The 14,583-nt window shown below is 29.9% G+C and overlaps 1 protein-coding gene across 6 annotated transcripts in view; it reads left to right on the top strand.

Annotated features, from left to right (window-relative positions):
* The window catches only part of Myb (proto-oncogene like protein Myb), a 50,658-nt gene extending 39,950 nt beyond the window's left edge, over positions 1-10,708 (top strand). For 4 of the 6 annotated variants that reach the window (XM_090114864.1, XM_090114866.1, XM_090114867.1 and 1 more), the window contains 8 exons: positions 299-513; positions 809-900; positions 2,191-2,321; positions 2,885-3,031; positions 3,661-3,743; positions 4,420-4,588; positions 5,349-5,507; positions 6,469-7,697. In XM_090114864.1, coding sequence (XP_089970990.1) covers positions 299-513; positions 809-900; positions 2,191-2,321; positions 2,885-3,031; positions 3,661-3,743; positions 4,420-4,588; positions 5,349-5,507; positions 6,469-7,056 — 1,584 coding nt within the window. In that variant the 3' untranslated portion in view covers positions 7,057-7,697. Of the gene's footprint in view, positions 1-298; positions 514-808; positions 901-2,190; positions 2,322-2,884; positions 3,032-3,660; positions 3,744-4,419; positions 4,589-5,348; positions 5,508-6,468; positions 7,698-9,843; positions 9,952-10,556 lie in introns of those variants that run through there. The other 2 variants (XM_090114870.1, XM_090114865.1) reach the window with 2 other exon arrangements.
* The last annotated feature ends 3,875 nt before the right edge of the window (positions 10,709-14,583 follow it).

Here is a 14,583-nt window from a genome sequence, read left to right as displayed (position 1 = left end):
TGAATAATACTTGTACATGGACGGGTTTGACGCTCGGCATTAGGCAAAGTCAGAAACATTCTCTAAAATTTTGTAAATTGGTAGTAGTAGGTCAAAGAAGTACAGCTTTTATTTTCATTTTTAATGCACCATTTTGATATGTTTAATAGCAGTACTTTTTTTTCGTTTCTGTTGCGTGTTTTTGGCATGCTTTATGTGCTCATTATAGTAGTCATTTATCCAATTTTATATTACTGTATTTAAATTTTACATAAAACTTTCAATACCCAATAATTTCAATAAAAATCATTAATTCCAGAGCAATTGGTCAGACCCATTCAACGAATCAATCCAAAGCAACTCATCAACAACAAGCCAGCCGCCGTCCAAACAAGTGTTACATTTCCGGCAGTTACTGAAGGACCAACTGACAAACATACAACAAAATATAAGTGTACAGAGTTCGGGAAGGGAGTCGCCTGATAGAGGCGGGTTGGTGGCCGCTGATATTGAGATCGTTGAATCGCCTTTTAAGTAAGTTATTTAATTAGTAGGTAAATAATAATATGTTTTGTTCACGTAAAATTAGCTGATGGTATGTATAAATGTCGAACAGAGATATCCTAAAAAAATATAACAATAATAAACTTTTTAAAATACTACGAAATATAAACAATGTTATTTTGTATTTGTTAGAATTTAGAACATGTAAAATATTACAAGAAATGACCCTATTTAAATAAGATTTAATACCGAACTAGGGAATCTTCTATCTGAAAATATGTCCTTACCCAAAATAATCAATTTTAATAAATAATTATTTTTTCAGATTCGTGAATATAGAAACATTGCCAATGGATTCGCCAATAAAAAATTATTTATCACAAGCGTCGTCCACTAGCAATAATAATCAAAATAGCGGTGAGTTTAAACAGAAACTTCACATAGTAAATTATTATTTATTAGTACAGTAAGTATATGAATTTATGTAGTATAGTATATGAATTTTGGAACAGACATATAATTTGGATTTACCGATGGATCTTTAAACAATAATATCATTTTATCAAAAAATATTGTGATCAATCTCATTTAAAATTGACATACTATGTACTTGTTAATCAATTTCAAGTGATTAACTTTCCTAGTAAAAATGTTTTGGTATTTTAGTAGATCTACAATATAAAATTATTTGTATAAGTATCACACTTTTATATTCGTTATTTGCGTCTAGATATTCCTAATCCAAATTTTAACCCGTGACGCGTCCGGCACACAGCCGGCACCGATCCCGATAGTGTCAAGGGAGTTCACGAAATCTAGCTTTTTTATGACTACCGAGTTTGAAAATTTTATTTACCCTATTGTTCTATAATTATATGCCATGTATGATATATTTTTGGAAAGAGGAAGAAACTAGTTATAGCATAAAAATGTAATCATGACGATATATTTTTTCTATAAAATTATAAAAAATTGATTTTCTTTTGTTTTAATTTTAATTGCTTACATACTAACACTTACATGATAATGCTGAGTCATCAAATGATCATATTCACGTTTTCATATCACTACACGATTGCCAAATACATTCACTTATATTTTCACACATTTAACACAACGTATTTCACTATGAATAATAACAAATCTCCATTATTCACAAACAAGAAAAAAAGCGCCATTTTGCGTCTTCCGCACTGAAAAGTTGAGACACTTTTTCACTGAGTATTCTTCAAATATCCCTAAAACCAATATCATAAACGTATTCTACGTAAAATTTCCAGTAATATACGTCTCAATTATCACTCATCTAATTATTCCTCTCGGCATAATTCACAATCCAAATATTCGTTGAACAAGACAAATGTCACAAACTATGGCCGATGACGCAACTCAATCAATGATTCACTTTTTTTTTTATTTTGTGGTTTTGGTCTCTATTGCCTGTCTCGGAGTCGTGTCGATTCGAATTATAAATGTTTAAGGCATAGAGAAATATTTTTTATACTGGAAACATTCACTTGTAAGAACTACAGGTGACCTTCAAAGTCATTGGCCGCGTTATGAACAGTCGTTGTTACGCAGGACGCTACAGTACCATTTTGAGTTACGATTAACCGTCTGTACATAGGACGCGTCACGGGTTAATAGAAGTTTTCCCATTTATAAGTTAAATAAAAATTTTATTAAATTTATATTTATTTTTTTCAGTAACATACTCAGTATGTACAGAACCAAGTAAGGAAATAATCGTACCGTCTGTATATTCGTCACCAAAAAAGAAATTAACGGAATCCAGTCCACCGCCGATATTGAGGCGAAAGAATAAGAAACCAGTACATGTGAGTTTGTATCACTGTTTTTGATTAGATTTTTAATCGGTGTAGTTGTTTTTTGATGCTTGTTAGTAGTTGATAAAAGAGGATGTAGTTCTTTTTTGATGTTTTATGAGTTTTAACTAGTTGGTAAAGGAGTTATTGTAAGAAAATTACGGAATTAATAGGTAATAGAATATTTATTTCAACAAATATGGGCCTTATGGCTGAGAAATTTCGCTTGTGTAAAAATTATCATGTAACAAAGATCTAATAGAAATTTTTTATAATATTTCATGCAATGTAAACTATTTGGAAATGCAAAAGCGAAAAATATTATTTGCAATCAACAATAGAATAGAAAGTAATTCTCATTTCTAGCAATAAAATAGACCATTGAATTCAATCAAATCATATTCAAACAATCATTACTTTTATTTACAACTTATTAGTTAATAAATGACATAATATGTATTAAAGTTTCTGTACTAATTATTATATTAAAGCAAATAATTATTATATAAATTATAAAGTATAAATTAAAATCTACCATAGAAATATCCACCTAATAAAACCTTAATATATTTCAGAACAACTGGACAGAAAACGTTAAATCAATAGAAGGAGCGACTCCCATAAAAGCTTTACCGTTTAGTCCATCACAGTTTTTGAATTCACCGGCTACTTTGTCGTTTCCTAATTTCGATTCTACACCGTTGAGGCAGGCTGTTAGTAAGGTAGGTTTAAATTTGTGATAATTTGTAGTATATTAAATATATTTATTTATTTATTTACTCTTTATTGTACAACAGTCTTATAAAATAAAAGTACAACAAAACCATTCAAAATGTACAAATGGCGGCCTTATGGCTCTAAGCCATCTCTGCCAGGCAAATATACTTACTACAAATTATCACAAAAAAATCGAAAATACTCTTCTAAAATAAATACTCTTCTAAGTTTAGAAGAGTATTTTTAGTTTCACATACAGACAAATATTAACATTCTTTTATTTTTTATTTATTTATATGGAGAGTGTATTAAAATATTGCAGCATATTTTCAATAAGTGCTTATTAAATTATCCATTCTGTTAAATTAACGATACTTGCTTCATTATTGTTTCTACCGTAAGAAGATACCCAAAATTAGATAAAATAATTTATCAATTCAAAACTAAGGAAAATAAATATAAAATTGATTTAATTTGTGCACTGTGATAACTTTTCAGACCCCTAATACTTACATAAATAATAATTTAAAAGTTTAACTGCATTAACTGCATAATCCCTTTCATGCCTCAATTCAATAAATATATAATACATATATACCTAATAAATATACTAAAATACATTAAAATTTTCCAGGAATGGGGAGCAAGTCCACTATTACATACGCCTACACCCGCCAATATTACACCCGGAGGAACGCAACTTAAAAATACACCAAAGTGAGTATATTTTTACTATAGCCAGTACAAAAATTATAAGCAATTTGGTACATAATATGAATATTAGAAAGAAAATGAACTCGTGGTTGTGACATGCAAATCCTGCGATAAATTCTCGTTGTGACAAGTTTTTATTATCATAAGAAATTTCAACAGTAGTTCGGTATATTTAGGTGGCCTGGAAGAAATCGCTTTTAAGCGATAAGGTCAGCCTTTTGTACTTTACCTCGCATCCATACAAATATATATTATACTGTACATTGTAATATTAAATGGTGTGGTATAATAAATGATTAAATAAATAAATAAATAAATTTATGTTTTTCAACTGCTTTTTGTACAGTGTAACATGATGACAAAGAAAACAGTTCTCAGACAAATTATTATCTCGGAAAGAACGAAAATTCTTCTAACTTTTAAATAAAATATAAGATTATATTCAAATTACACAAACAACTAAACCAAATACTTTAATCTATATCTAAAAAGACGTGTGTCACTCGGGGACAGCCGCGGTAAAGCTATTGCATGCTATGCCTTCAAGCCACACCTCCGCGCCCGTCCCCGTGGGGAGCGTGAGGTTTTTTCGTTACGGAATTTCTCGATTCTGTCCCCGCGCTCAAGGCCCGCGATAGAAGCTATGCAATAGCTTAATAAACATTTTACTTTATTTCAGAACACCAACCCCCTTCAAAATAGCAATGGCTGAAATCGGCAAGAAATCCGGGCTTAAGTATTCACCGTCAAGTCCTGGTGTATTAGTAGCCGATATCACAGAAATGATTCAACGGGAAGAAAGTGCTAATAATGATTCCGCTATATCCAATGTTGAGAATGATGTACAGGTGAGATATTTTAATTTTGACGTGATAACGTTTTTAAAATCGTTTTAGTCGGGTGACATGTTCAGAAACTTGTGTCACACCAAAACCTCACGAGCGCGATCGCAGGTATAACGAGAGAGAGACGGACCGATCTCCCGTCTCATCTCGAGCGCTGCCACCAATAAGACGTTATCACGTAAACATCTCGATCGTAAACCTACTTTACAAACAACCAATTTTTTTTTGATGTCTTCTGATCTTCAAAATAGGTATAGTATATTTTCATTTATCAAGTGAATAGCGATTGTTCTTCATAGAACTGATAAGAGGTCTAGAAATGAAAAAGTTTCTTATTAACTATTTTACACTAAGTAATAAATAGCAACAATGTGTTTTTTTACACAGAACTGATAAAACAGCTTAGAAAGAAAATCTTGTGTTAGAACACGTGTATTTGTGCCATTATTTAACTTTATAATATGCAAGAGACCCACAAATACGAACTCGGTTTGCGATTGTGTCGTTTTTGTGAACATACAAGTTGACACATGCGCGTTACATGTATGTATTTGCGGCGAGCCTGTCCCGCCTAAAAACAGGGCTCTTCTAATCTTATTTATTTGTTCTGTGTTCTTCTTCACATGTCTATTTACCTATAGCTCTATATCTATAACTCTATGTAGCTATATATCTATAATTGTATGTACATCATTATCTATCTATCTATTATATATATCATTATCTATCTATTGCTCTACCTATAACTCTACATAACAACCAGCAGGTGAACGACAGCGGCATCGGGTCCGGGTCCCGCGGCAAGGAGAACGTGCCGGGCCACAAGCGGGCCCGCAAGGCGCTAGCGCACAGCTGGGGCGCCGCCACCAGCACGCCGCACGCGCACGCCGTGCCCGACGTGTGCTTCGCGCTAGAGACGCCGGTGGGTATAAGATCTTAAACTCGCGTCAGGACACGTGACCTGATCGAAAAAGCGTAATACAGCGCACAAGCGGTGTGTAGAGCGGTGAAGAGAGGGTGTATAGCGCGGCACAACAGAGCGTGCCGCACAAAACAAAGGTCAACACAAAAGTCTTCGCAAAATGCGAAAAGGTTGAAATTATCAGAGTCGGGCACAGTCATACTGTGCCCCAAATTCATATTCAGGGCGATTCGTCCTCACAATGACCCGCCCGTATTCACGGACGGGATATCTGTTGAAGAGGACGAATCGTCCTGAACAACATTCCCCGCACGACCTCCTGACGAAGGCCGTGTGTGTAGAGTTACAGTGTATAACGTGTGGCAGCGGAACGTGCCTGCTCTATATGCTGTAGAGTGAGATTCTATGGAGTGAGTGGAGTGACGCAATGTGTACCGTGGCGGCAGAATATGCATACTCTATATGATATATTATAGAGCACAGTCCACTACACATAGTAGACTATTCTATGCATGCATTTTGGCTAGTGATGCCGACGCGATTGGGTGCTGCGTGAAAATGACAACTGCGGTGATAAAAAAAATGTGTGCGCGCGTAAAAAAATTATTTACTATGTGCAACTTTACAGAAATACGCGTGGTAGGGATAAGAAAAAGATGGCGCGTAACGAAAAAATGTTACACTAAATTTTTTTCCAATAAAGAAGTTTCACTTCAATAATGTATGCCCTCACAAAGCCGTGTTAGGCAATATGTACAGTTATATAACCTCTCTTTTGTTTAGTAAAGAAGGGTACACAAAACATTAGAACTTACTGTAATACATACGCATGTTTAATCGAATTTTTAATCGAAACATAGGCCTTACAAAATTCATACCGCCCCTCATCATGTACTTTAAATCATAATTCGCACAGTAATTTGCTATACCAACAACTTATATAACTTTTTCTTAATTACAGAGCAAAACGCTAGCCGGTGACAGTTCAGTACTATTCTCTCCGCCTTCCATCGTAAAAAACTCCCTTCTAGAAGAATCAACGAGCCTCCATAGTTTAATGAGCACGGAAAACACGCCAGAACCAATGAAATACGAGGAAATGGATATAGAGAACGTTATCACACAAAACAAGGTACAACACAGGTCCTATATCCCTACTAATCCTGAACCTAACACCCTTCCGAGCTTAATTTGTAATAATTACGAGTATCAGACTCCCTTTAGAAACATAACTAATATAGAATCGCCTAGAAGCTTCGCTAGACTCAACGCGGATAGATTAAAAACAATAAATAATAGTGATCTAGTTTGTGATAATTTAATAGCTCCTAAAGAAGTGTTAGCCAACGCGTTAGTAGATCACATATATAAGGTGACTAACCAAAAACCGTCTACGTCACAAATAGATCAAGTATTAACTAATAAAATGAAAAATAATGAGGTCGAAAAGGAAAATCAGTGGTGGAGTATGGAAAAAAGTACGTACACGGATAGTGAGAAACAGAATGACGATCTGTATAACGATTATTATATATTTACTAATATGTAATTATTTATATACAAAACTAGCTTTCCGCCCGCGACTTCGACCTGTCTAAAATCTAATAAGTTATATACTAAAACCTTCGAGAATCACTCTATTAAAAAACAGCATCAAAATCTGTTACGTAGTTTTAGAGATCCATACAGACAAACAGACGGCGGAAAGCAACTTTGTTTTATACTATGTAGTGATACGAATAAAATTTGCTGAAGCAAATAGCAATATCGGACTTAACAATTGCGTTAAAAATAATGTCAATTGAATTTGTATATTACGGTAAAATTGATTCTAGTTAGAATCACTAATATATTAACTCGATTATCGATGTACTCGATTCGAATCGATATATAATCGATTGTAAAATTTTGTTTAAGAACTTACTTAACGTATGACGGAATTAATATAAGCGACCAAAGATGAACGTTTCATCAAATGAATTTTCTTAATATATTGGTTAATTAGGTTTATTGGGATTTTACGCTACAGTTTAAAGTAAGCTTAAAGGAAATTGGAGCTTGCATGTTATACATATAGAGTTCACTTTTGGGTATAAATATTACTGGTTTTTCTTTTTTGCATGTTAGTTGATGTTAAAAAAACCAATCTTAAAACTTTTTAACGTGAAATCAAATTAACGCATATATAAGAAAGAAAAGAATTAGACCGGAAAAAAAGTATAATAGAAATAATGATTGATTGGAAACTATGTATTTCTTTAACTGCCTTTATATTCCTCAAAAATCACTATCTATTAGAAAAACATCATCAAAACCCGTTGCGTAGTTCGAAAGATAGGGACGGACAGACAGCGACAGCGACTGACTGGTTTTATACTTTTTACAATGTATGTAAAGTAAGTTATTACAAGTTTTAATTTCCTTTAAACTATAAAAATAACTTGTTCGTCAAATCCCTTAGGTTAAAGTCGATACCTCATGTTTACCACGCACCAAATTTATATTTAAGTTGCAAGTATTACTTATAGTTTAGCTTCGTGAGTATTAACGGCTATTTATTTGGTTAAGTTCGGGTTTCTATAGGTTCTAATATATTTTATGTGTGTTGAAAATTTATTTCTTTTGCGAGATTTAAAGTTTTGATACTTGTTACGCGATCGAACGGATTTGATCGTTATACCAATTTGGTAGTTTTAGTTTTCGGCTAATAAAAAGACATAATAATAATTCGACTAATTAATAATTTGGCGGAAGGAATGAAATAACAAAAGTATTGCGTTAATTTTATATATTGCGGTTTGATAAATTGGAAGGCTTAAAACTAACAATCCCTTAGGACCTGTCCCATCCTTATATTTATTATTTAAAAGTCTATTTGCTTTGTAATTTGCTATGTCCTACGTATTATGTAATATAATTACGAACTATTTATTTTCTATCTCTGTTAAATATTGAATCGGCAGCTACTTAATAATTATTGAAATAAATTAATGACATTCTTGATCCCATTTGAATCCCACCTTGTCCCATTCTATCCCACACCTCTCCTACAATATTGACAGACCAGTGTTGATACTTTAAAAACATATTTATTTTTTGTTGTATATTTTTGTTATTAATTTATGTCTTAAATTGTTTTAATTTATTCTATAGCTGTAATGATTTTTTTTGTAATTATGTTTTTTGTATTATTTTTTCTGTTTACTTTGTTTCGCTGTCAATATTGATAGTTTCCAATCCAAAATTCCATATAGTCCGATGTCATTGTTTATTTCAATAAAGTTATTTATCACAGTATCTGTTGGTTTTCATTTATTTAAGTTACTCCTTATTAATATAAAGTGTTCTTTTTTAATTTTTATGAAACGAAAGCGTAATATATTGGTAATATCGTAGATATTTTGGTATTAAAGTGAAAAACATGTCCAATGTCCATTTATATATTTAATGTTAAAAAAACTGGTTTTCGGTTGTAGAATTTATAAAGAACAGGTTATATAAATATTTTTATGAATATGATACAATATTCCGAAAAGTAGATACCTACTTTAAGCGAGCAATATTTTCAGTAGATATATATTATTTAATTAATTACTGAGCCGATTTCGATGAGAGTTATTACTCAAATTATGCAAGCTAAAGCAATGAATTCAATATTTCTGAATCTGACCATATTAACATGAGACAACACAATATAACAATATCCTAAACTGGTAACATTTACTATGACTTTTCATGATTTTATTTCAAACAACTATTTAGGCTGCCAGAAGTGAAAAATACATTAACTACTTACTTACTACACAAGTATTAATTTCAAATACATTTGATGAATAATAATGGTTACCTCTTACATTGTTCTGGGTTCGAATCCCGAGAATTCTGAAAAATAAATCTTGTTTAAGCTTATTTGCTGTCCAAATTAAAAAAACATAAGATTACTGTTATCAATGAAAGTATACAAAGATAATTATTCATAATAAAGCATTTTAATAAGGTATAAAACTATAGTCTACATAAATTAACACAATTAACGACAACTACAACGACGAAAATTGGATAGTTACCATAGATAGACTTACTGTGAAACTATAAAAAAAAATGTAAATGTTTCAATAACCACAACTCAGCTATAAATAGCTTTTTTCTTCAAACTTACAAGTATGATAATATGAGGTTAAGACAGGCACAGATAAATAATACATCTACAACATTCAAAATTCTATGGAACACACTAAAACATTACTTCCTAACATTCTAGAATATCCTAATTTACCTCATAAAAACTAGAATTATCATTTAAATTAAAACATATTTAACATGAAATATAAAATAGGTACGACGTCAATCCGACGAACCGGTGGTATTGAAGAAATCAGCAGTAAGATCTATAAAGTTCGATCAAGAGCCGCAGGTTAAGGAGGAGAAACCGTCTTTTATATTGGTTTGTATTTTTTCTGTAGATAATTACTAAAAAAATTCTGGTATACATATACTAGTATATTATGTAGAAATTGTGAGTTTAAAAAGTACTTGAAATAAAGTGGGTATAAAAATAATTTCATCTATATCGGTCCAACCAATTTAAAATATTACGTTTTAAAAGGATTGATAAATATGAACATATTCTAGGAAACAGAATAACTTGTATTTAGTATATTATTTAAATAACCTATATAAACTTAACTATTATTTCTTTCTTTCAAGCTAAAGTGATTATCTGACTAGATACATTCTATTTTCTTTTCTTCATTGAAATTTACATTGCTACATAGCATAAAACAAAGTCGCTTTCTCTGTTCCTATGTATGCTTAAATCTTTAAAACTACGCAACGGATTTTGATGCGGTTTTTTTGATAGATAGAGTGATTCAAGATGAAGATTTTAGTATATAATTTATTATTTTTTAGACAAAAATAGCAATCCTAGATCCGTACCTTTCGAGATTATAATTCTTTGTATTGTAGTAGTTTTTTACTATTAATAAGAAAACTAAGCACAAAAAATATTGTTATATACTAACAAATTAACAATACATTACATTTCAGACGGAAAATCAATGGGAAACCTTCGCATGTGGAAAAACTCAAGACCAATTGGACCTAACAATGCTGGCTCATCAATATTTACGGAAAACCGCTTTAAAACCTAGATCACTTAACTTTTGAAATAAAAACTGCCATAAAATATCGAAAAATATAATTTTATATACAGTTTTTCATTTAGATAAAATTATGTGAAAAAATTTGAGAAGGAAAATTAATGTTTTTTTTTTTTTTGTATCATTCTGTCTTTCAGGTTAATTTGGGAGGAAATAAAGCAATAACATACTGTTATATACGTAATGATTATTTAAATTCCGATCATTTATATTGGAAAAAACTTCAAACAGATTTTTTAAATTGATTACTTTGTAAATGTAGGCTAAAAAACTCAACTTTATAAAATGGAAAAACAAGCAACAAAATAAAATATACTGTTTATTTATTTCATCATATAAAATGTCGTGCCAGTTTTAAATATTGGTTTAAAGATTATGTTCTAAAACATTACGCATGTTTTTTTTTGCTTTTAAAAATAAGTAAATAATGTTGCTGCAACATATTTCAATTATTTGCATTTGGAAATTTAAAAGCAATCGTTTTTTCAGTTTTGAAGCTTCTATAAAGCATTTGCATGTAACTTTTATAATAATTTAAAACGTAATAGCAAATCAAAATTATGTCAAAATATAGATTTTAAGTTATAAGTTATAAAATCATGCTTGATTTAAGTGATTTTTTAAGCTTGTAAGTACATTGTTTATATAGGTTTATCTGTAAATATCAATTGTGTGATTTAATTATAAGTTTATTTTATAAAGAGCTGATCTTTCAATTATTCCTAAAAATATGTTACTATCTCTCTTTTGTATGGCTAAAAATGCGATAGCATTAATTTTTTAAATATTTTTTTTGGATATTGAAAAATTGGTTCTATTATTTTAAGTAGCAATCATGAATATAATTTTTGTTGGGTTTTGTGTGGTTTTACAATTAAGATTTGCCTTTTGTGTTAAACAGCATCATTTTCGATATATTTGTTTCAATTATTTTAGAAACTACGGGTTAGTAGTAATAATACCTCAGAATATATTATAATGTGTGGTTTAAGACTTACTTGGCCATGGTGGATGATCTATAGATCTTTAATTATTGTAGATCAAGAATAACGTTTATGTCATAAATCATTGCGTTAATTATATTATGTTAAGTAAAAAACCTTTCCATTTGTTACAAACAATTTTATTTATTTACATGGATGATTCTTAATTACTATCCTTTGAAGTATTTTTTAAAGAGCCCAATTTTGTTATTGCAATACAATATACTTAAATAAAAAAATATTTCAGTTAATTTTTGGTAAAAAAAATTATAATTATAATAAGCAACAATTTAATTCCACCAGAATGGCCCAATGTTAATTATTTGGTAAATAAGAACAAATATTTTTTCAAAAAATAAAAATATTTTTTCCAAATTGTATAGAAAAAAATTGCCATTCAGTACAAAATTAGAGTCTTTTTAATGTTTAAGATATTGTGTGTGATTGCGATGTAAATAGTAAATGCAATATTTAATTCTTTTGTTCATAGAAAATTATTTTGTCGTTTTTTTTATGTAATGTCTATTTTTGGTTAGAGGCGAATACATTTTGGTTTTTTAATTAATAATATTCGGTAAGTCATACAATTTAAAGAAATTTAAAATTCAGAAGTGAATATATTATTTTGAGGTCTTTTTGAATATTTTATGTGTACGTTTATAATTTCTTAAAATAAAAAACATATAATTTTTGTTGTAAACTATAAAGTTGTCATTTTTTTTGTAATAAATACTTCTATTATTATGAAATTCGTATAAAACAGAATCATGAAGATTGGACGTAATTAAACTGATTTTGATGAACTTCGATATGGAGATAGCTTGAAAATTATGTTCAACTATGTGAATCTGTCACATTTTCTTTTTTAACAAACATTTATTATATAATACCGTAATTCATATAAACACAGGAGTCATACAAACACGAAAATATAAAAAAAAATTAAGTCGTAAGATAAAACAATTCAAATAAATAATAATAATAAATGTTTGTTTTAAATATTCATGATTTTTTTAAATAATAAACAAAAAATACAAGAACATTAATTATCTACTATCAAGATTTACCATAACAAGGATATTTTATCTGTAGTCTGTAGTCTGTACCTATTTCTGAAAAAAAAACTTATTCGATGTTTAAAATAAATAGAACTGTATTCGTCGGTTTTTATTTATGCGTATTTGTTTCGTTTGTAAGATTTTACACAAAGACTAACGATTGTACGTCGTGACTAATGTAAAAAGGTTTAAGATGTGGAAATAAACGATTTTATATATGAATGTGTTTTATTTCTAACTAGCTGTGCTCCGCGGTTTCACCCGCATTGCTCCGCTCCTGTTGGTCTTAGCGTGATGATATAGCCTATAGCCTTCCTCGATAAATGGGCTATCTAACACCGAAATAATTTTTCAAATCGGACCAGTAGTTCCTGAGATTAGCGCGTTCAAACAAACAAACTCTTCTAATCTCTTTATAATATTAAGTATAGATTATGAAAGCCTTAATATTTACATAGGACATATTTCCAAACCTGAAATATCTATTTAGTACCAATTATACCTAATACAGATAAAAGGTGTAGATAGGTTCTAAAATATATCAAACGCAACTTTTCGAAAAATGTGCCTAACATTTTTTTTTAACAACCAATAGTTTTCATTTCCGTTCATTCACTTCGACGTAAATTACGACATCTTTTTTAATAAAGTATACATAATACCTATAGGTACACCCGAAATAAAGATTATCAAAATTACCGAAGAAGAGCAAACAATATTTTAATAACCACTTTGTAACATGCTTAGGTTCGTCGTCATGGCAATTAAGCTAAAAATCCCCGCCGTTTCGTATCTCCTAAGTTTATTGAACTACAAATTGCATGAAATTTCCTCATGATAATTTATCTTAGAAGTACGGGAATAACCTCTACCTTGTTCCCGAGAAAGTAAGATCTTGATTGGACCCATTGGAACAAGCTATTTTCAAGATCATAGATAGGTATTGATTACTTTTAAACATTTAAAATTAAAAAGATTTTAACTGTTAGTTGAGTATTGATCAGTGAAATTATTAATAATAAGCCCACATTAAATATTTCAGAGTAATATTGTAATTTATAAATTTATCGATTTGTCTCGCGGTAACAGATCTTTTTTTATATTGAGGAATTTTTTTTTCATTACACACGGAGCATATTTAATAGGTAGATATTAATAGGTATTTTTTATTGGCATTTGAAAAACAATTCTTTAGTCTATAGGTACCTAATCAAAATAATCTCTATCAATACATGCAATAATTATTATAGCACAATACTACCTATAACAACTCGGGACTCCAAACATAACATAAATGACGTACAGATAACACGAGCAATTAATTTATAATTACAATAACATTATGTAATTAATTACAATGTGAACGTTCCTTATCCTGCAAAATATAAACATAGCTGAGATGAAAACGGGGAATCACTATGGGAATGAATTATTTCCCTTCGCAAGGGAAGAACCTTGTAAATTATTGTTTGTATAAATACACGGGAATGTGAGTAAATTATCATTCACATCTTGTGCTTTGAAAGGAACGGTAAATATTTGTTTATTATTTTTGTGTCGAATCTTATGTGACCTTATTGGGATTAATTTTTAACTAGGTAATATTTTTACTTTTTTTTAATACATAATAATAAGACCAATTTATCAATATGAATTTAATTATGTATAAATATTATATTCGAGCAATTGTTTTTACCTATAATTTTTTAATTAAAATAAAAATTATCAAGGGCTCCGGCTCAGTCTCTTTTGATCTTTCGATTTCAATTTAACTAATTAATTACCAATCTACATAATAGTTATTTTTGAATATTACCTATATCTATAAAAATTTGTTTTAATAAAATTTGGTAAAAAATATTTCTTCAGTTTT

Source organism: Colias eurytheme, chromosome 22, assembly GCF_061535395.1.
Source record: "Colias eurytheme isolate Ceu_HAF_F1 chromosome 22, ilColEury1 Martin Lab GWU primary, whole genome shotgun sequence".
Lineage (NCBI taxonomy): Eukaryota > Metazoa > Arthropoda > Insecta > Lepidoptera > Pieridae > Colias > Colias eurytheme.
Note: the sequence above shows the minus strand (reverse complement) of the source record. Positions and strands in the feature narration are given on the sequence as shown.